Source organism: Thermobia domestica, chromosome 1, assembly GCF_964235325.1.
Source record: "Thermobia domestica chromosome 1, izTheDome1.hap1.1, whole genome shotgun sequence".
In the NCBI taxonomy this organism is placed as follows: Eukaryota; Metazoa; Arthropoda; class Insecta; order Zygentoma; family Lepismatidae; genus Thermobia; species Thermobia domestica.
The window spans coordinates 15095780-15117104 of NC_137454.1; the positions used below are offsets into that span (position 1 = coordinate 15095780).

The following is a 21325-nucleotide window of genomic DNA, read 5'->3' on the forward strand; positions in this document are numbered from 1 at the left end:
GAACGTTGGCGTGCAGAAGAGCTCGGATTCGTCGTGGAATGGAAGCGTATAAAATTAATATTTTCCAGAAGAACGTTGTAAACAAACAAACAAACAAAAAACCTGAAGAACAAATTTATACATGGAAATGACCAAGAGATGAACAAAGATATAGATGGATTATATCGGGGTAAAAAGGTTCAGAACTGTTGAAGTTAGCTAGAAGTGGATGTGAAAAATGGCCTCTAATTAGTCGTGATGAAGAGTGAACTAAAATTTTAAAAAGATAGGAAAGAAAACAGAAATATGAAAAATATGATACAGGCAAGCTAAAGAATAAAGAAACTCAAAAAAAAAAAATCGTAAGAACAACAATAGATAAGATAGTACAGAAACCAGCAAAAGGAGAAATTAACTAAGGATAGCCACACATAGTAATGGCATACTAGCTACTGCGAAGGATGAATAAACAGTAAGGAAAGAGTGAATCATTAAGGGAATTCTGGAATTAATGGACAAAAGAAGAATATGGAAGAATATCAACAACAACGAAATTAAAGAGCGGTATAAAAGAAAAATAAATCAGATCGATGGACTTAGTAGGATTGCATAAGACAAAAGTATGAAGAAATAGAAACATAAAAACTGGAAGAGTAGGTGTGATTTATTAAAACAGGGAGAGTACATATGTCTTATAAGAAGATTAAGAGGAACTTCAAACCACAAAGATCGAAGATTAATGTACTAAGAATCAAAGAACCACCCACGACTGAAGCTGACATTAAAGACAAAACTTGGAAGAAATATTTAGAAAGACTTTATGGAAACGGCAGACGATTAGAGGAACTGGAAAACGTGGAGAAGTTAGGGTAAAAATATACTGAAGATACCTCGCGATCGAGGTCGAGGTTTAAGTCGCGGTCGCAACCTCGATACTGGCACAAACTCATGGATTCAAGTAGGTAAGCGCATGCAAAGATGTACGCTACATCGCGACGTCTAGAGGTCGATCGCGAAGGTGAATTAGTGGTCACGATGATAAACAACCGAGTTTGTTTTTACATCGATGTTCAGTGGAAGTATCGCTGTGGTTCGTGTTCTCGTTGCTTCTCCCTGAAACGCTGCACGGATTAAACTCTTCATTTGTTTAGAATTTCGTCTGCAGAGGATTGTGTGTGTCTATGCTCGAAAGGTTTTGCTGCATTATTAAATTTGATTATGAAAGACATAGTAATAGAACTAATGAGGAACGTTCTAACAATATGGAATAAGAAACACAAACAACATCATAATAGGCACGTATTAAGTAGAGAATGGAAGAAAATAGCAACTGAAATGGGAATGTCAGAGAAGTTATTCATATTTATTTGAGAATTATACTGTAGCTTATTATTATATAAGGCAGTGGCGGTTACAGGAAGGGTCTTTCGGGCTGAAGTCTGTAAATTGTGGAATTTCTAAAGAAAAAAAGAAGTTACTGTTAATTATATCTATAGTTAAAAACTCCACGCCCCCCCCCCCTAATAATTCCGAGATTAATAAAAAAGAGTTTCTTCTAAATTCGTTATTGATATAAAGTAAAGAAACGCCTGTAAAGACAGGCACGCATCCATAGGTAGGAAACGTCGAATAATGGAATTGCAGTGACGTTGCTGAAGTTAATACCCCTTCCACCTCGAAACCTGAAGACACACCATATTTTTTTTTTTTTTTTTTTTTTTTTTTAATTTTACTGAGAAATGATTTTTCGCCTAAGTGCTGAAAGAGGACATTTCTTTACAGAAAATTGAAAACATGTAAAAGTGATTGATTTATTGATAGACATGTGACTCAAATATTTTTGCGAAGGAAGAGACGAGACTCTAGCATTTCTCATATCTCGTCTCCCGTTCATCTCTATTTATAAACTATTTGGTCCTTTCAATTTCAAAATGTGGTTTTGCAGTGATGATTTCACAACCGTCACAGCAATGTTTCTCCTCAAACTGAGAACTTACAGCGAGGGTGCGACCTTCTCGCTATGTGCATCCTTTATCCACCTAGACCTAGACATCGAGGTAGTGACCGACTTAAACCTTGACCTCGATCGCGAGGTATCTTCGGTGTGTCTTTACCCTTTAGAGGCAAAAGGAAACTTCATACTCAGATCCGAGTTCGATAAAACAGTACAAAACCTGAAACATGGAAAAGCTCGAAATGTAGATGAGATACTAGCAAAAATCATACAAAGTGCATTAAAGGAAGTCCAGGACAGATGGTATAAATTCATTAACTACATTTATAAAAAAGAGCAAATGCTTCCAGACTCCCAGAAAAGCAAGATAGTGGTAATATCAAAAACAGGTGTTTGAAAATGCGAGAATCACAGAACGATAAGCTTCCTTACATATGGTTCAAAGATCTTGAAAAAAGTAATGTACAGAAGTATTAGCAGTTGACCGGTTTTGGTTTCAGAAAGAAAACTGGAACGCGGGATGTAATTCATACATTAAAAGGATCGATAGAGAGAAAAAAAAAATTCAAGTGGGAGAAGCAAGTTACGTAGCATTTGTGGACTTTCAGAAAAGAAGTTCGATAATGTAGAATGAAATAAAATGTTCAAGATTCTGAAGAAATCAGGAAATAAGCTGCAAGAATCGAACTTCTAGAAAGAAAAACACGGAACTTCTGAAGTAGGACAAAGAGAAAAAGGAACAACTCAGAAACAAATCACGCAAGATAAGTGTTAATTTTGATCACATTAACGAAACCATAAAAGAAATCAAGAAAATCCATAGCTTAGGAATAACTGTCTATTTGCGGACAGTAAGACTCATAAGAAACTTCTATATGGACCAACAAGTGAGTGTTAGAATAGGGAAGGAAATGGCAGAGGCAGTGGCGGCGATTGGACGTTAAAAGTGGGGGGGGGGCAAGACATGATCTGAATATTTGTATATCAATGTTGGTTTTCCTGGTTGATGTTAACACTACGTTTGACGAAAGGTTGTATAACTAATAGGATACTATCTTCTTCAGTTAAAATACTGTATATCGTATATCATATTTTATTAAGTAAATTGACAAGAGAAACGCAAGTAGGTACTGGCCCTTTGTACTCTTATACAACGAAAATGTAAGAAGAAATTTGATTCTTTGCTCATTAACATCTTAAAATTGTCTGGAAAATTGTATGATCTAATTATTTAATAACAAATTTGCAAAACAAGTAAATATAAAGGATAATATTAATCACAATAATGAATAATGAGCCTTGTTTTGCAAAAGTTATATTGAAACTGGGGATTAATGAACATCTTATATTTTTAATTCTACACATGCTATTAAATATATGTTATTACTCTTAGAAAGACAGTAAATACTACAAGCATATGCTACGACTGCTGCAGCTTCCCAAAACATGTTCATTGCCATTAGGTGCAATTTTCACTTTCTTGGAATACATCTAAACTCAACAATCTTAGAATTACTCCACACTCCAATTATACAAAATAATCCTAAAATCTAGAATTCTGTTGAATTCACTAAATTTAGTTGTTTATACACTCGTACACCCCTAAACACATCACTTCACTAGTATATTACACTGCAAAACAATACAAAAGATAGAAGTTGTTTCTTGTTATTCTCTTTTTAATCAATATTCCTTACTATTAGAAAGAAGAAAAGACATTTCAGGAACTGTCAATTTTTGTCCAATTAAAGAATGACTTGTGAAAGACTTTTCCTTTTTTTCTTTCTTTTTTCGAAATATCTCAATTAGTTTCAAAGCGGCTGACTAACATATCGAGCCCTTGTAAGAAGAAATGAAAGTACGCTGGAATTGTTGAGCTAAAATAGGTTAATTTTGGGTTATTTTCCGTGGCAATTAAAACGTAATTCATGCAGCATTTATAACTCCACGGGAAGACAACCAATACGTACTCACGTAACGGCAAATATTATATGGCATCATTTTTTCTATGAACCAGTAATACATACAGTAACTTTACATTTCCAAATGATATACAATAATGGAAATAAAATGAAATGAAATCTTTGAGTGTTACGTCCCACGGTTATGCCGGTTAGAATAAAGGAGACGGTGATGATGAGGAATGAATGAAATGGTGGAATGAACAAAGTGGGAGGAAACGGGAGAACCCCGAGAAAACCCACGCACACGGTGTTTGTCCACCACAAAGCTCACTTGGCGGGGACCGGGATTGAACCCGGGACCCCAAGCACCAGAGGTGAACGCTTTACCACTGAGCCACCGCGGCCCCCGATATACAATAATGGGTCACTTCAAAAAAGTGAGGGGGCAACTGCCCCCCTTTGCCCTCTTAATCGCCGCCCATGGGCAGAGGGGTATGCAGTTGGAAGGGGAGTTCGACAGGGATATTGCCGCTCGCCTACGTTATTTAAAATCTATTTAGAAGACATAATGAAAAGTCTCAGAGGAAGACTTCGATTGAAATATTTATCCTAATACAGGACATAGAGAAGAAAACGTACAGACAAGTGAAAAGTCTTACTCGGAATGGAAAACAATGGAAAGCGATGTCAAACCAATCAAGATCTAAATAGAAGATATCATTTTATTTACTTGATAAAATTTATTAAGGTAAACAAAGATTCGTGAGTGAAATGGAAGATTACAAAACGAACATGATAAATCCTTATGTATTACTCTGTACATTTCCCAAGCAGGTATGGTCTTCTTCTTCTTCTTCTTCTTCTTCTTCTTCTACTACTACTACTACTACTACTACTACTACTACTACTACTACTACTACTAATAATAATAATAATAATAATAATAATAATAATAATAATAATAATAATAATAATAATAATAATAATTAATGTTACAGACGAACATGTTCATGTATAAAGTTACTATAAGTACAGTATCTATTCTCTTAACTTCACCTGTGCATTCATATATCTCCTTTTCTTTTAAAACCTGTAAGTAAATTAATCATTTCGACAATACTCTACAATACTGTTGTAATATCAGTGTCTAGCCCTTCAGATTATCATCATCATAGGTATTCTTCCATAATTGGCTGGTCACTTACCACAACTGAGAAGCTTCCATGCTCCACGGTCTTCCGCTAACCTCTTCGTATTCACGTACGATTTTTCTCTTTTGATATCGTCCATTAATGGTAGTCTTCTTCACCCCTTCCTCTCTTTCCTGCTACCATTCCCTCTAACACACCCGTCATAATACAGTTTCTTCTTAGCCAGAGTCCCAACCAATTTCTCTTCGTCTTCTTAATAATATCTAAAATTAAGCCCTTGAGAAGTGCAAGAAAAAATCAGTTGCGAGAGGTAGTTGTACTTAAAAAATTTAAAATAGAATTTATGTTTAAGCATATTATTAAGTGTAAAATAGTATTTTTAGTTCTTTTGTAACACTAATCACTAATTTCGTCATGTCAGTGGGAAGTTGTTCATAGGTTATCTTGTATATGTTTGATAAAATGATACAAATTATGTAATTGAAAAGAGTTTTAGTTTCGTTGCTCTCTATTCGTCTATAGGGAAGGGAGTCATGCAGCTTTGACAGGAGAGAGTGTGAACTACAAGCTAATTGACTATCCTTCAAAGTTACTCACATGTTTTCGTCAAATGCGATCTGAGGAGAGGCGAATAGTGTTAGTTCGTGAGTCATCTTTTCTTGCACCGTTAACAGTTCTTCTGTTCACACAGGGAAAGATTTCCACGAAAAAGGTACGTACATTTAAAACCTTTTACTAGTTCCCAATGCTTCACAACAAATACTTATTTTATGAATAGAAACTTTCTTGCCTCAAGTTCTTGTGAAGAAAAAAAAATGAAATCTTTTGAGTTTTACGTCCAACGATTTTGCCGGTTAGGCTAAAGAAGACGGTGATGATAATGAAATGAATGAAATGGTGGAATGAAGAAAGTGGGAGGAAACGGGAGAACCCCAAAGAATGCCACGCACACAGTGTTTGTCCACCACAAAGTTTACGGGGTTCTCCCGTTTCCTCCCACTTTCTTCATTCCACCATTTCATTCATTTCATTATCATCAGCGTCTCATTTAGCCTAACCGGCATAACCGTGGGACGTAAAACTTAAAGATTTCATTCTTCATTTCTTTTTTAGGTTAAGTAACAAAGTGGCTTGATCTGACTTCACGTCTTGTCTGAAGAAATTGTATCCATCGAACGTAAATTTGAACTTAGATCGCTATGAGTTTGTTTTTATAAGTTCATTGCTTTCACTGTTGACAAATAACTATAGGAAACCTAAGAAAAACTTGAAATTTACTGAATACAAATGAATGTTTAAGCTTATATACTTAAAGACAGACATTGATGCATTTCTAGTCAAATTATTAAAAAAATAAGTGAAAGCGCTGTTCAATTGATTTCGCCTGTAAGTTTTTTCTGAACGGTTTCGTCCACTTATGCTGTAGTCCTGTTCACCAGGTGGGAGCCGCGCTGGCTCAGTGATAGAGCGCTTATTTTTGGTGCGTTGGGTGACTGGTTCTATCCCAGTTCGTGCCAAATAGGCTTTGTGATCGATAAACAGCGTGTGCGTGTTTTCTGGGAGTTTTCCTGTTACCTCTCACTTCCTTCATTCCACCATTTCATTCATTTCTCTTCATCACCGTTTCCCTTAGACTAGGAGTATAATCGTGGGACGTTAAACTGAAAATAGAAAAAGCAAACAAAACCAAATTGTTCACCAGGTTAGATTACTCACATAAAGATTGAATCATTTCATAAACTGATTGTGCAATTTCAGGGCGAGGGTTCAAAGTTTGAAAATGAAATGAAATTAAATCTTTGTTTAACGCCCCACGATTATTCCCTTAAGGGTGAGGGAGGCGGATGATTAAGGCAAGTGAATAATGATGGAAGAATTGGTGAAATGGAATGTAGGAGGAAATGGGAGTACCCCAAGGAAACTCAAGGACCCGATGTTGTCCACCACAAACTTACTTGGTCGGAGATCAAAACAAGGACCCCACGCACAAGAGGTAGGCGCTCTACCACTGAGCTACCGTGCCTCCCAGGTTCAAAGTTGGAATGAGATCTCTTGTTAAAGTAGTTGTTTATGTAGAAAAACAATTCGTGATTTCTGTATGAAGGAAAGACAAATTGACATTCTTCTGTATATACTAACAACGTGAGAATCTCCCCGTATGAAGCCGATACCGTCAGAAAAGCTTTTACAAATTCAATCAGGTGAATTAGTGTTCTCACATATCTTTGTAATAATTTGAACTGTAAGTTGGTAATTTCTTACTTTGAAAATAAGTCTAAAAGCGTGTATAAACATCGAAAAATTTTCTTGATAAAAAGTGAAATTTGAAGTCTGTTAGGTCACTTGGAAATGTAGTAGTACGTACACTATTTTTTATTCTTTCTAACTGGCAAGCTTTTTAAAAGGAAATATTCTCGAAAACCGCATGTAGGCATTTTTTTATATTTTGGCTTGAAATGAGGATCTCAGTTGACCAAACTAGATTCTCCATTTATTTGAATTGATTCTGTAGACGCATAAAAAGAGGCTTTCCAATGAAAGTTGTATAAAAAATATATTATATAGATATGACGAAGCAAAGTATTTGAACCCAAATAAAATAACAGATACATTGTTGACCTTGTTCAAGGTGAATCACATTTATGTATATGATCTTTGACTGACTGTAGTATTTGTAATTCTGGACAAAAGTTTCGATATGGCAACATTGTGTAGCCTGAGAGTGGGGATAACGGTTACTGGAACAGGGGTCGGAACATGAATCGGAACTGGAACAGGAACCGGAGCAGTTTGCGCATGCGCAGTAGTTCAAAACCACTTTCAAGTGTCACCACTCTACTTATATGATCTTTGACTAACTGTAGTATTTTTAATTCTGGACAAAAAGTTTCGATATGGCAACACTGTGTAGCCTGAGAGTGGGGATAACGGCCACTAGACTTGGAACCGTTAGTGTATAACAGACAGGATGGCGGAACGGTTGTCTCTAGAACACCGTGTGCGTTTGTATTCTGCAACAAACAATTACGCGGAGGTGAGACGGAGGATGGCAGTCGAGTTGGGAGATGTGTTTAAAGGACAAAATGTATCAACATCACATACGCTACTTGGCCGCACTACGGGAAGCTGTCACATAAGAGCACGGGTCTGTCAAGCTGCTTGTGACATCATCTCCAGGCATGTATCGATTTGGATGGTGTATTGGTAGACATGTCGGTAGCCAGCCCAAAAATTTAGGAGGAAGGGGGGGCGATCCAACCATATTATAGTTCATTTGCAAGCCTATCGTGAAAATTTTGGGGGTCCCCTCCTAGACCCCCCTGGATACGGACCTGTTGGTAGACTATGCCATGGAAAAAAGAGTTTAAAATTCTTCTAAGGAAAGGTATGGGAGTAATATGTTTATATTCAGGTTTATGTTCGTTATGTTGCTAATGTTTTTAGCCGCAGTTTTCGAAACATCCTATACATAATTATTTCTATGGGCCACCCTGTGTTTGGGGTCTCAGGTTCTATCCCAGCCTCCGCCAAGTGAACTTTGTGGTGGATAAACACTGTGCGTGGGTTTTCTCGGGGTTCTCCCGTTTCCTCCCACTTTCTTCATTCCACCATTTCATTCATTACTCATCATCACCGTCTCCTTTAGCCTAACCGGCATAAACGTGGGACGTAAAACTCAAAGATTTAATTTTTTTCTACTTGGGAGAGCTTGGAAGACTTCATTTCATTTTCATTTCATTTCATTATGAGCCACCCTGTACAATATTTTAGCTCTATCAGAACATTTAATAGAAATCTTGTAACCACTCACCAGTGAGGCTGATACGTGGTTTGCCCTACGCGCCATATTTGTACTCGCACCGGGAAACTCCCATTACGTACCACGGATAAATCTTACAGCTGCCGTTCACAAGCACCAGACTGCAGGATCTAGAGAAAAAACATTAGAATCAAGGACTGTTTGCAATGAAAATTTTATATATATGTGTTATTGTTATGAGCTATTGTTACCTGTAAGAATGCATGCCAAACGAAGATGTTACACTACACTGAATCTGAAACCAAACAATAATTATTATCATTCACTAAATTATAATTAATATTTTATGTGATAATGAGTTTTTGAAACTCTGTTGAAAGTAGTACAAGATCTGTCCATCGTCCTCGTGAGTCCGTGTATCGGTTTGACCTGCGAGAGGTGTCAGACCTCTTAACGTCAGGAAAGGTTTCATAATATACCCAAAAAGATTCACTACTTTTCCTTGGACTTCACCGCACTGAATTCGTCTTCATCACATAGTTTTTGGTTTATATGTTTTCATTTTCTAGGCCACAATTTTTGGACCTAAGTTTGGGGCGCAAACATATACTCTTGGTGTCTCGCTGCCACTTTCTGTCGTATATATTTTGTTGGTTTCTTCATAATATTTGTTCCATCTGTCCATAATTCTGTCGAAATACAAAATTTATCATAAACTATGCTTCGCTATTTAACAATACTAACTTGGGTGTGTTCTTGTAAAGATAATAAGTTTTTTTTTTTTTTAATCAAAAGATCCAATATATTTCAATTAAAAAAATTCTTATAGGCCTTTTATCTGGAGAACTACATATAGTGTACCCAAACCATCAGTTAACTCAGTATGATGCGCTTGTTCCGTAGAAAATACGAGAACTCGATGTAGGGTCCGTTCAAAAATTTTGTGGCCTCTGATCCGTAAACTAATTATTGGCCAAGATCGTCATCCATTTGATCCATTTTTAGTTTTCCTAAAATTCTTGTTTTTCTTAAGTTCTCATCTATATTTCTGGTAAAATACTCGACTGCATTTCGTCAGGGTGTTTTTTAAAACTTAAATTATGTAGAAGTTTAGCTATTCACATACTAAGGTCAGTAGCAAAGAAGTTACATTGCAAGAATTTGTGTATCCCAGTACTTTAATAAATAACGAAAGCGCACTGTGAATTTGTTTTGTGTACAATATTTCTATTTGCTGTTTATTTATGAATGACTAAAAAGTGCACTGTTTAAGCAAGTTCAAATTAACTTTTTCTAGCTATTTTTATCCAGTTCCTTAACAATATCGAAAAATTGGTTAAAACAGTGTTTCTTCTTTCCCTACACTACAGTAGTAGAAATATTTTCTGGCTGCTATATAATAATATATACATGGGTCGTTCAATATGTAAGTTTCCCTAAGCTGTAAAATATTTATTTTTGTAAGATACATTTTTAAACGATACATACATGTGTAAATGGGTCTCCACTTCTCATCTCTGCACATAATCCCTATTGAGATTCAGGCATTTGTCTCACTTTTGCATAATTTGTCTAAACCCTTGGCGAAAATCAGTGCTCTCGCTCGCACTCGCTTTACATTCCGATTCACTTCGTCGTCTGTTTCGAAACGTTCAACTTACAATGCAGACTTTAACACCGAAAAAAAAAAAAAAAAAATGGAAGTAACTCGGCGCTAAATTGAGGATGTATAAAGAGGGAGGCTGCCATCCCCACCCTAATTCTTCAATTTTGTGTCTTGTTCGCGTGCTGAGTGGTGGTGGGCTTTATTGTCAAGAAGAAGAGACCAGATCACTTAAGTCGAATTGCGTTTCCCTGAAGAAGAGTTCAGGTTCGACGTAACTACCTGGTCTCCTGTCAAGTAGTGATAAATAAATGAAGCGGAATGTAAGGAGAATGCTAAATATCCAGAGCGCTGATTTTTTGCAAAGGGTTTGGACAAATCGGTGCAATGGTTAGACGAATGCTTGAATCTCAAATGGGATTATGTGGAGGGGTGAGGAAGGACCCACCTTCACATGTATGCATAGTTTACAAATTGTTCTTAAAATATATTTTTTTTCCAGCTTAGGGAAACTTATATATTGAATGACCCATATATACATAGATATATGTAGAATAGAGTTTTATTTTTCCTGTTTCAGCTTAAACGTAATTTTTGGATTAATTTGCTGTAACATGTTCAACAAAATCCTTAATTGTAATTGTTCTTCAGTCCAATAAACTATTACCGTACCATCAACATAAAAAAAAAAAAAAAAGTGTTTAATGTATCTTTATTCCTCTTTTCCCAGAAATTCGTATTCAGAATGATGGATCACACACTGATGGCTAGTAATGATGAAAGAATAACTCCCCATCTCTAAGCCTTCTTGTTGCAAATAAATGTTTTCAAATTTAAAATAATTATTTTGTAGACACACCTCTAAGAACTCGTGAGCTTATAGTTTTCCGAGTCATTTAATTCACTCGACCTCAACCATTTTTGAGTCCACGTAATAACTAAATCTGTAGTATGGAATTCAACATATCTATTGTATCGATAGAAGCGAGTTTTAATTTATTGGTGGTAGCCAATTCACATACAAGAAGCTGCTGAAAAGTTCGTGAGTGCACATGCATGTGGAATGATGAAATTTTACACTTGTTCTACGTACTTCCCTCGGAAGTTCAATACACTTCCTTCGACGGTGCTCCATTTTTTTTAGACTAGTATTAAAGAAAAGAAAATAAGATTTTTCCTTGCACTACTCTTCCGTAGCACTAGACCTCCTTCTCAGATCCAAAATGGCGTCCTATCAACTATTGTTTCTGTTTGGGGAATAATTAATAGTCTGACGGAACTAGTTTTGACGAACATAGAGGTCCTCTAGACATTGAAATCCTAGATCATGCAATTTTTAGTTGTGTTTTTAGTGCTTGAGGTACAGGGACATTCTTCTGAAGAAACAGAATTCCTTTTTTTTCAGTTTTCTACAGCGTTGCACTTTCAGTATGTCTTTCAGTATTGTGAGTAATGCAGAGTATTACTCTGTATTAAATATCTGCCCTTGGGGAGGTAGTCTGTGAGTATGACTCCATCTTTTGTGGTAGACAACATTGTGTCCGTGGGTTTTCTCGGGTTACTTAGTTTTTTCTCATATTTTCACTTCACCAATTCTTCCGTCATCATGCACTAGCCTTAATGATCATCTCCCTTAGCTTAAGGAGCATAATCGTGGGACGTTAAACGGAAAGATTTCATTTCATTTCTTTTACCCCATCCTTATCCCAGAAGAATGTTGGAAACTCTTACCCAGCCAACTTCTGTCTCTTAAACTTCTTGGGGCGAGGAGAACGTGAGTGACCCCAGTCCATTCACTTATTATTTCGTTTCAGGATCGTAGTCCCACAACCATGTTTTTGGCTATGGTACTTTTCGTGGCATAAATTGGTCAACATTGCGGTCAAAATGACAGATGATTTCCCTTGATGCCTTCACTCTTTTACGCTTTTGATTATTTGCTGACATATTTTTGGGAATCCATTTTGCCGAGAGCTTACACATGCCCAAGTTATTGTGAATTAGCTACCAACTTGTTCCTGGGAAATGCCCACAATCTCTACCACACGTTTTGTTGAGATTCAGTGATTTTCAAGAATAGTCATGAATTTCATCCACGATTTCGGGAAGAGTCACTTTTTTATGCACATGGTCTGGTCAAAAATCGCCATATTTTAAGTGTGCCAACCACTTTTGTCATCACTGCGTATGAGGGAGGAGAGTCACGTAGTGTTTTAATTTTTGTGACTTTCCTTGGTGAATTTGATGACATGTCTGATCTCGATGTTAGTGAAATTCGCTGGTGAGGCACACATGATCACTTCAGAGGCCTGAAAAACACAATAACAGGGTGTCTATCGGTCACGAAAAAGTCACGAAATCAGAAAACGGCCATGAAAGTCAAGAAAAAGTCACGAAATTTAGCTTTTGGGTCACGATTTTTTTATCTGTACAAATATAAGTACAAATTGGAAAATTTTGTTCTATAAAACGTCAAAATCCATCACCAAAAATGTCTATGATTGGCTTTAGACGCTACCAAATCGCATGCAAAGCACGCTTCTATCGCAAGCATAAAAATTCGGCCCAATTAGCACCCAAATTTGCTCTTGAGAAAACTACGCAATTTTATGGTTTGGTAAAGAAAAGGTCACGAAGAAGTCACAAAATTTCATTTTTGAATTTTAGTAGACACCCTGAATAAGGACTTCGTTATTAATATGGAAATTTGTGTTCGTACATACGGAGATATGTTTGTTGAAACTGTACAATTTCATCATTCTACCTGCACTCCTTATTGGACTACGAATTTTTCAGCAGCCCCTCGTACTTCTGTTGACTATTGTTAATTACAAATTTAAATTTAGTGCATTAACATTAAATGTAAACTTTTATATTGACTCATTCATCTATTTTCTCTCATCTAGTATACTGGTAGTGCCACTGAGGGAGAAAATGGGGAAAAAAGGAATCTCTCTATCCTGACGCTTGCCAACAAACAAGATATTTCTTTTATATGTGATACTGAGTAAGTGATGCTTGTGCTTTTATCTTAATATATATAAAATGTAAATTTGTTTGTTTGTCAGGTATATAAAATGTACACAGTTGGCTTAGCATATTGGTAAGTAATTGTATCAAAGAGACTATAGGGTATCTAGAGTTTGATATGTATCCTAAGGGGAAAAAAGGGTGGTTTAAAGGGAAAGAGGTGGTTTAAAATTATGTTAAAAATAGAGTATCTCACGAACTACTCCTGTTAGGAAGATACGAGGGAGGATCGGAAAGTAAGGTTACAAGGCTGATATTTCTGGAGTTTCGTCTGTTATAGAGGAATGGCGAGTGGATGGTAATTTTAATGCATGGAGTTGGCAACTGTGCAGAGTTTCAGCCAGCTGCCACCGACGGCGCTATTTGTAGGTAAACACAAATGGCAGCTCATTTGGGAAACTGGTCTTGCGAAAAAGTTCGCTCAGTTTTTCGATTTCTGTGGGGCCGCGGTGGCTCAGTGGTAGAGAGTTCACCTCCGGTGCTTGGGGTCCCGGGTTCGATCCCGGCCCTCGCCAAGTGGACTTTGTGGTGGACAAACACCGTGTGCGTGCGTGGGTTTCCTCGGGGTTTTCCCGTTTCCTCCCACTTTCTTCATTCCACCATTTCATTCATTTCTCATAATCACCGTCTCCTTTAACCTAACCGGTATAACCGTGGGATCTAAAACTCAAAGATTTCATTTCATTTCGATTTCTGTGGGCGAAACATGTAACCGCGGCTGAAATTCACCGGCAGCTGGTAGAGATTTACGGAGAAACTTTAATGTCTCGTCAGTTTGTCGCAGAATGGGATCGAAAGTTTGCGACTGATAGAGAAAACGTCACCGACGAGAAGCGAAGTGGCCGACCCAGCACGGCATCAACAGATTTAAACACAGCTCGCGTGGAGGAGCTGATTCAGGACAACAGGAAGATCACGTTACGGCATTTGATGACAGAATTGGGAATTTCGTTCGAAAGCGTTCGTCACATTGTGCACGATATTCTGCAGTATCGGAAAGTTTGTTCCCGATAGGTTTCACGCAAGTGCAGGATTTTTACCAGGAGGGAATCTTCAAACTTATCTCACGATGCGACAGGTGTCTCAACCGATATGAAGACTATGTCGAAAAATAAGCCAATGGCTGTACTATCTGTTGGATGTATTAGTTGTATGAAATAATATATACACGTTTCACTGTATACTTTGTAACCTTACTTTCTGATCACTTCTCATAAAAATTTTATTTATATATTTATTTTATTTAGTCTTACTTTGCATGGCAAAATAAGGGCTAATCATGCCTTGTCTCCCACTTGACCATGCAATGACTGGGATTAATATTGCAATAACAAATAATTATAAAATAATAATTGAAATGGCATAATCTACCGATACACAAAAAAAAAAATATATTGTACATAATCCAATATGTATAAATTATAAATTTTTACGCACTGTAGTAAATCATATAACAAACAAAAATTGCAGTTACAATATATATCTCTCTCATACACACACACTCAAATAAACATGTAATATATTCAAATACATTTAGAGACTAAGAGAAATAATAAAAGGTAGGAAGAATAAAAATCAGCATTTTTGTCAGATATCAGTAAGCCTAGAAAAACTGACGGAGGGACTGCTCAACCGATTTCTTAAATAAATTGATTGAGTGAGAGATTGTCGTATGTGGAGTGGAAGATTATTCCAAGCACGAATAGTAGATGCAAAGAACGCTTCGAGTAATATTTCGACGAGTGTTGGGGAAGAGAAAGGAGTTCATCTACACCTGATCTTGAATTGTGATCGTGGTAAGCATTTAATGGTTGCAATCGATGTACACTCGTTTTAAAAAAACAAATTGGCATACTCATATGACTTACAATCTGGAAAAAAAATACTGTGGAAAGAAGACGCCCATAAGGAGAAGGGATACCGTGAAAATAATCAAAAACGATCGATATTAGAGACAATCATAGTCAGAACAGAAACTGGGATGAAGCAGATATTCTAAAACCTTCAAAACGAAACACATAAAGTAGGACTCGAAGTAAATACGAAGAAAACAAGGAAAGAGACACGAGGACGGTTGCGATTATGAATTCATATCAGAAAACTTTCTCATTTTCTATTACAGTTTTTTCCTGTTTGGCGAAATTGTATGGAAATTCTGGGTTTTTCCTCTTCTGGCTTGAGTAGAGTGCTAGGGATGCAGACAAAATCTTTTCTTGAAACGATAAATCAACATTAAGTAACAGCTTGTTGCTATCTGTCACCGTTTTTTTTTCATAGTAATCAACATTGAAGCCGAAATTGGTTAATTTCTATTACTCTCGGAGTGGGTTAAGAGAAGAGGTGATGGAACCTTCTTGGAATACTGAATCCAGATTTAAAAAAAAAAAAAAAAAAAAAAAAAAATTAGCTGATTTTCTTTTGTTACCTGTCGTTGGACACACACACACGGGCATGATCATTCTATAAAATTTCCGATACTTATGTATAGAAGAATTTGGTTGTCTCTGGGCTGATTGATAAAAGTGACTAAGAACGAAAGCGCACGTAGCAGTGGCGGATCCACGGGGAAGACGGAGGGGGTTACCTAACCCTTTGCAAAGTTTACCTTGTTTAGCATTAATTAGGGAACACAAATGTTTAAGAAAGATATTTGCGTTCATAATTCCTTGTGCTGCACTGTGACTGTAGAAAAGAGGGTAAGATGACTTAAACTCTTCCAACTACACATTTTATACTTTATCATTGCATCATAGGATGCGCAATGTACAGGATGTTTCAAAATGCATATCTGGGTGTTAAGGCTTTATAGTCTTTATTCCATTTAACGTATAGTTATAAATAATACATGAAATGAAAGAGCAACTCAAACAGTTTTTGCTACAAGTATTCAATGTAAGCACCATTCGTTACACGGCACACACCGAGTCGATAAGCGAGTTCTTCCCCAACCTTCATCTGTGTGTTTGGAGTAATTGTTGCAATAACTGTTTCAATTTTCTTTCTTAAGTCTAGTAGGTCAGTTGGTAGCGGAGGCACATACACATGATCCTTTGTGAATCCCGAAAGGTAAAAATCGCATAGCATCAGATCTGGAGAACGTGGAGACGATGTGAAACAAGCTCTGTCATTCGGCCCCTTGTGGCTAGTCCTGCGGTCGGGTACAACGTCGTTTAGCCAATCTGTCATTCAGCCCCTTGCAGCTAGTCCTGCAGTCGGGTACAACGTCGTTTAGCCAATCTGTCATTCAGCCCCTTGCGGCTAGTCCTGCAGTCTTGTACAACGTCGTTTAGCCAATCTGTCATTCAGCCCCTTGCGGCTAGTCCTGCAGTCGGGTACAACGTCGTTTAGCCAATCTGTCATTCAGCCCCTTGCGGCTAGTCCTGCGGTCGGATACAACGTCGTTTAGCCAATCTGTCATTCAGCCCCTTGCGGCTAGTCCTGCAGTCGGGTACAACGTCGTTTAGCCAATCTGTCATTCAGCCCCTTGCGGCTAGTCCTGCGGTCGGATACAACATCGTTTAGCCAATCTGTCATTCGGCCCCTTGCGGCTAGTCCTGCGGTCGGGTACAACGTCGTTTAGCCAGTCTGTCATTCGGCCCCTTGCGGCTAGTCCTGCAGTCGGGTACAACGTCGTTTAGCCAATCGCACACTTTGTTATGCCAGTGAGGCGGCATGCCATCTTTCTGTCAAATATAGTTCTCAGATTAACCTTCCTCCAGTTGAGGAAAGAGCCATAGTTGTAGCGCATCAAGATAAGAAGCACCGGTTACAGTTGTTCACTAGTAGTCATCTTTGCTACTAGCGCTTTCTAACGACAGACAGAGAAAAGAGTGCATGCTTATGCGTGCATACAAAACTATGTGAGTTGCTTTTTCATTTGGTGTATTATTTATGATTGTAAGTTAGTTGCAATAAATATTACAAAACCTTAATACCCCGATATTAATTTTAAAACACCCTGTATTTTACCTTGGTTTAAAAATGAAAGGAAAATAGAATCTTTAGAACACGTTACCGAATCCAAGGAATTTGAATTGGTTGCCCTGGTTGATCGATTTGAATTTACATCCTTCATCAGCAGTGAGGTTGTATAGGGCGGAACCCACAGTTAATATTTAAAAGCTACAACAAATGACACACATTTTTGAAAATTTATATTATTTGTACACACACGTTTTTGTTAATAGTGTAGTGCACCGCTTAATTTTTGTTTTGTTGTAGAACTTGCATTTTGCATCCATTGCCTCCAAACAACCCTTTCAGACCCGCTAGTGGCACAGAACAGCACTTACTGCCTCCCCTCACTTGCAACCATGTCAAGGTTCGTGGAATTCCACGTATTCATTTTGTATAATTATTCTGTGAAATGAAGTGAGTCGCCCAATTCCGAAAGTCTCTTATCCAACTTGTTTGGAATGTAGTTTTTCATTATATACGATTTGTTAATATTCAATTTCAGCTAATTTATCACATTTAATGTATTCAGGTATTTATTTTACAATTTACAGAACTTACTTTGTTTATTTTCAAGTGTAGAAAATAAGATTGTACGAAAAAAACGTCATTTCTCTAAAGTTTTGTGAAGTGCACAAGAGATGCTTAGCAATTGGGCAACTCAAGTGAAATGAACACTCATGTCCAAAATTATTGTCGCATATCTATAACTTTTTTCTTGTAAGAATATCATTTGATAATGATTTTGCAGAGTACTTTTAATACTGACACTATGTGCATAATCGGGAAGTGTATATTTGTGGTAAATTCCATAGGAAAAGAATTATAAATACGAAAATTAGAATGAGTAAAACAAAATGTTGCTAAATGAACAAGAAAGTTTTATTTTCGTTTTATTGCTCTTATTTACTGCTCTTTTGACATGAAATTTGCCACATATATGTCTTTGCCGATTTTACACATACTAACATTATAATACCGGGTGAATTCGTTATCAAATTATATTCCTACAACAACATATTTATAGACATGCGACAATAATTTTGGACATGAGTGTACCTACGATGTTAACTTGGCTAAAACAAGGCACAGTGACCAATTTTTCTGATCCTACTAAAACTCATCGTCATCTACACAGTTTATAATAAGGAACTGTGCATAGAATTCTGGTGGGTAGGGGGTAACAACAGTTAGTGGTACGGAAAGAAGCAAAGTGATCAAGGGATAACAAACATCGAAATAGCAAGTGGACGAATAGATCGTAAACGAAGATTAATTTCATTCGAATTCGCTTCTTCCACTGCTAAAAAATTCAACCACAGCATGGTTTCAGCCGTTGAAATAACACAAACACACTTCACATTTCACAGACTCTTGTACAGGACTATTGAACGAGATTCCAGGAACCTTGACATGCTTATTGTATGGAAATAGCTGCTATTATGTGCTCTGTTTTGTTTCTACGTAACGCGAGATGGCGCACATTTTTTTTTCCAACCGATTCACGGAATAAAAGTACTATACGCAAAAGAAATACTAGTATTGTCTTGCTGCTGCCCAACTCAGCATCCCAACTCAGTTATAGTTCAATATACAGGGTGGACATAAAGTCTCTCCGTGGTAACAAACATTAAAACCAAAAACACTAAGAATGATAGAAGCATGCGGCTTGCGGCAACTAATAGGAGAACTCAAAAAGTTTTCTTTCTTTTTCTTGATTTAGAGAATTTCCACATGTGTTACTCAACATTTCAGGAGTCACTGTGTTTATTGCGACCCTTATCCTGGCTTTGAGTGTTGCAAGATCACGGACAGATGTTGCATAAACCCTGTCTTTAACATAACCCCACAGGAAGAAGTCAAAGGGAGTTATGTCTGGGAATCGTAAGGGCCATGGTATTGGGCCATCTCTCCCATCCATCGGTCAGGAAAAGTTTCATCGAGAAATGAACGAACATCTGTGTGGAGGAGCCCCGTCCATACCACTTTTGTATGCTCTTAAAATCTGGTGACTGCTGTTCACACTCTCTCCTGAATGTTCGTTGAACTGTGACAGAAGATTTTATTTCATGATACCACAACACACACTTCGCTTTCTGCTGTGCTGACACCATTTTTAAACAAATGACTGTAGCGCTGCGATGAGCTGCAGTAGATGGCACCATATGCTGTGGCAAACTCTTGAAGTATCATACAAGCGATGTTTTCAGACCCCATGTTTCTATCATTCTTTGTTTTCTTGTTATTAATGTTTGTTATCAGGGAGAGACTTTATGTCCACCCTGTATTTCAACAAGACAAAAGTGTTCATAATAAATACAAAGAATAGTATAAAAGTACTTTTTAAATAGGTGTGTTTAATATTTTTGTGTTTAAATAATCACAGAGATATGAAAGTGATGATTATTTTTCTTATTTTCAGTGTGGCAGAACAGTTGGTTAAGTTCCATGACTGTTTATGGGACCTAGTCAATTTCTACATCGTACATACTGGAAAAAGCTTACAAACTGAGCAGATGGAACGCGTTGATCTCTTCTATAATCAAATTCTTGAACTTCTCTCAAGCATCCTCTTCAAAGCCGGAAGAAACATTAATCACAAAAAATTGGAACCATTCGCAGACGATGAAGTCTGTTAGTGTAATAGTGCCTTATCAAATAGTGCCAGTATTGTAAATAGGGTTGTATTACTTTGCTGTGATAGTTGAAAACTATAAAGAACTTTATACTATTATCAGTAGTAATAGTATTTTTTAGAAAACTGGGATGATTTTGTGTCTTGTGAGACTACATCTCGATAATCATGTTTTATTGATTGTATGTGTAGTTTTTGTTGAGATATGTATTGTCTATTTATGTTGAAATTAAATTGCGAGACGCGCGGAAAATGAGTTTTTTTTTTTTTTGTTTTGTTTTGTTTTGTTTATATGAAATGCTCATATATATGCAAAAGATGTTATTTTGTTATGACGAGCAGTTGGAAAATATATTTAAGGAATCATATTAGATTGACCTTTAATTTTCCTTCTCCAAACTAAAAGACCGTCCAGGTTTTTAAAGAATAGCTTCCCGTTTTGTTTCGTAAAAGTCTGTTCTCGGACTAGTGCTTCTTCAATCCCCACAGCTGCGGGAGGGCCATAGGGCAGGGAGGTGCTGATGAAGTCACTGAACGGTTGGAGTTTTATTAAGCTTCCTTGCAGCCTATTGATTGGTGTGCGTAATCTTGAATCAGACCTTATATATATATACACACAGTGTTTCAAAACAACAGCGACAACGTTTGGGAGGTAATTCCTAACACCAAGATAAGATGAAAAGCACAGACCAATCTTCCTGTCGGAGGTGCACAAATGCTTCCTTTCAAAGTTATAGGCTGCTGAAAACATGAAAAAATGGACTTTAAAGGTCTATAGCTCCAATACTATGGGACCTACCGTAGTCGGATCAAGACTTTACTTAGGAACTAATATGTTTCAGAATCCTGCGGTACTCACGCAACAATTTTTATAGAGGAAGTTTGGCTATGGGCATATGATTTGAACTACTCACCAACTATCTCAATAAAAACTGTTGCGGAAGTACCGCAGGATTCTATAACATGGATATTTGGATAGGGCACATATTTATAATTCCGAAATGACAATTTCTGCATCCAGGTTGGTCTATACTTTTTGTCTTATTTTGGTGTCAGGAATCAGCTATCAAACGGCGTCGGTATTGCTTCGAAACACCCTGTGTATATATAAAGATCATAATAAGAGTCTTAATCCTGTGGCATAAGAAACTAAAAAGATTTATCATTAAAAAAAAAAAAAAAACTCTTCGTTGGAATGTATTTTGGCCGTACCAAGACAACCTTTATAAACAAGTTATGGTTTTTAGGTGCATACTTTTTCTTGGGAATAAAAACGAGTTGAGTTGATTTTGAGTTTAACGTCCCGTTCAGCAGGGAGACTATATAAGACATGGACCTACTGATTAACGTGGAAT

At 37.0% G+C, this 21325-nt stretch overlaps 1 protein-coding gene across 2 annotated transcripts in view; it reads left to right on the forward strand.

The window, feature by feature from the left end:
* The window catches only part of LOC145683450 (ATP-dependent RNA helicase DHX30-like), a 95561-nt gene extending 75338 nt beyond the window's left edge, over nucleotides 1–20223 (forward strand). For both annotated transcript variants that reach the window (XM_081754789.1, XM_081754794.1), the window contains exons 13-15: nucleotides 5511–5700; nucleotides 13258–13358; nucleotides 19758–20223. In XM_081754789.1, coding sequence (XP_081610915.1) covers nucleotides 5511–5700; nucleotides 13258–13358; nucleotides 19758–19974 — 508 coding nt within the window. In that variant the 3' untranslated portion in view covers nucleotides 19975–20223. The remainder of the gene's footprint in view (nucleotides 1–5510; nucleotides 5701–13257; nucleotides 13359–19757) is intronic.
* The last annotated feature ends 1102 nt before the right edge of the window (nucleotides 20224–21325 follow it).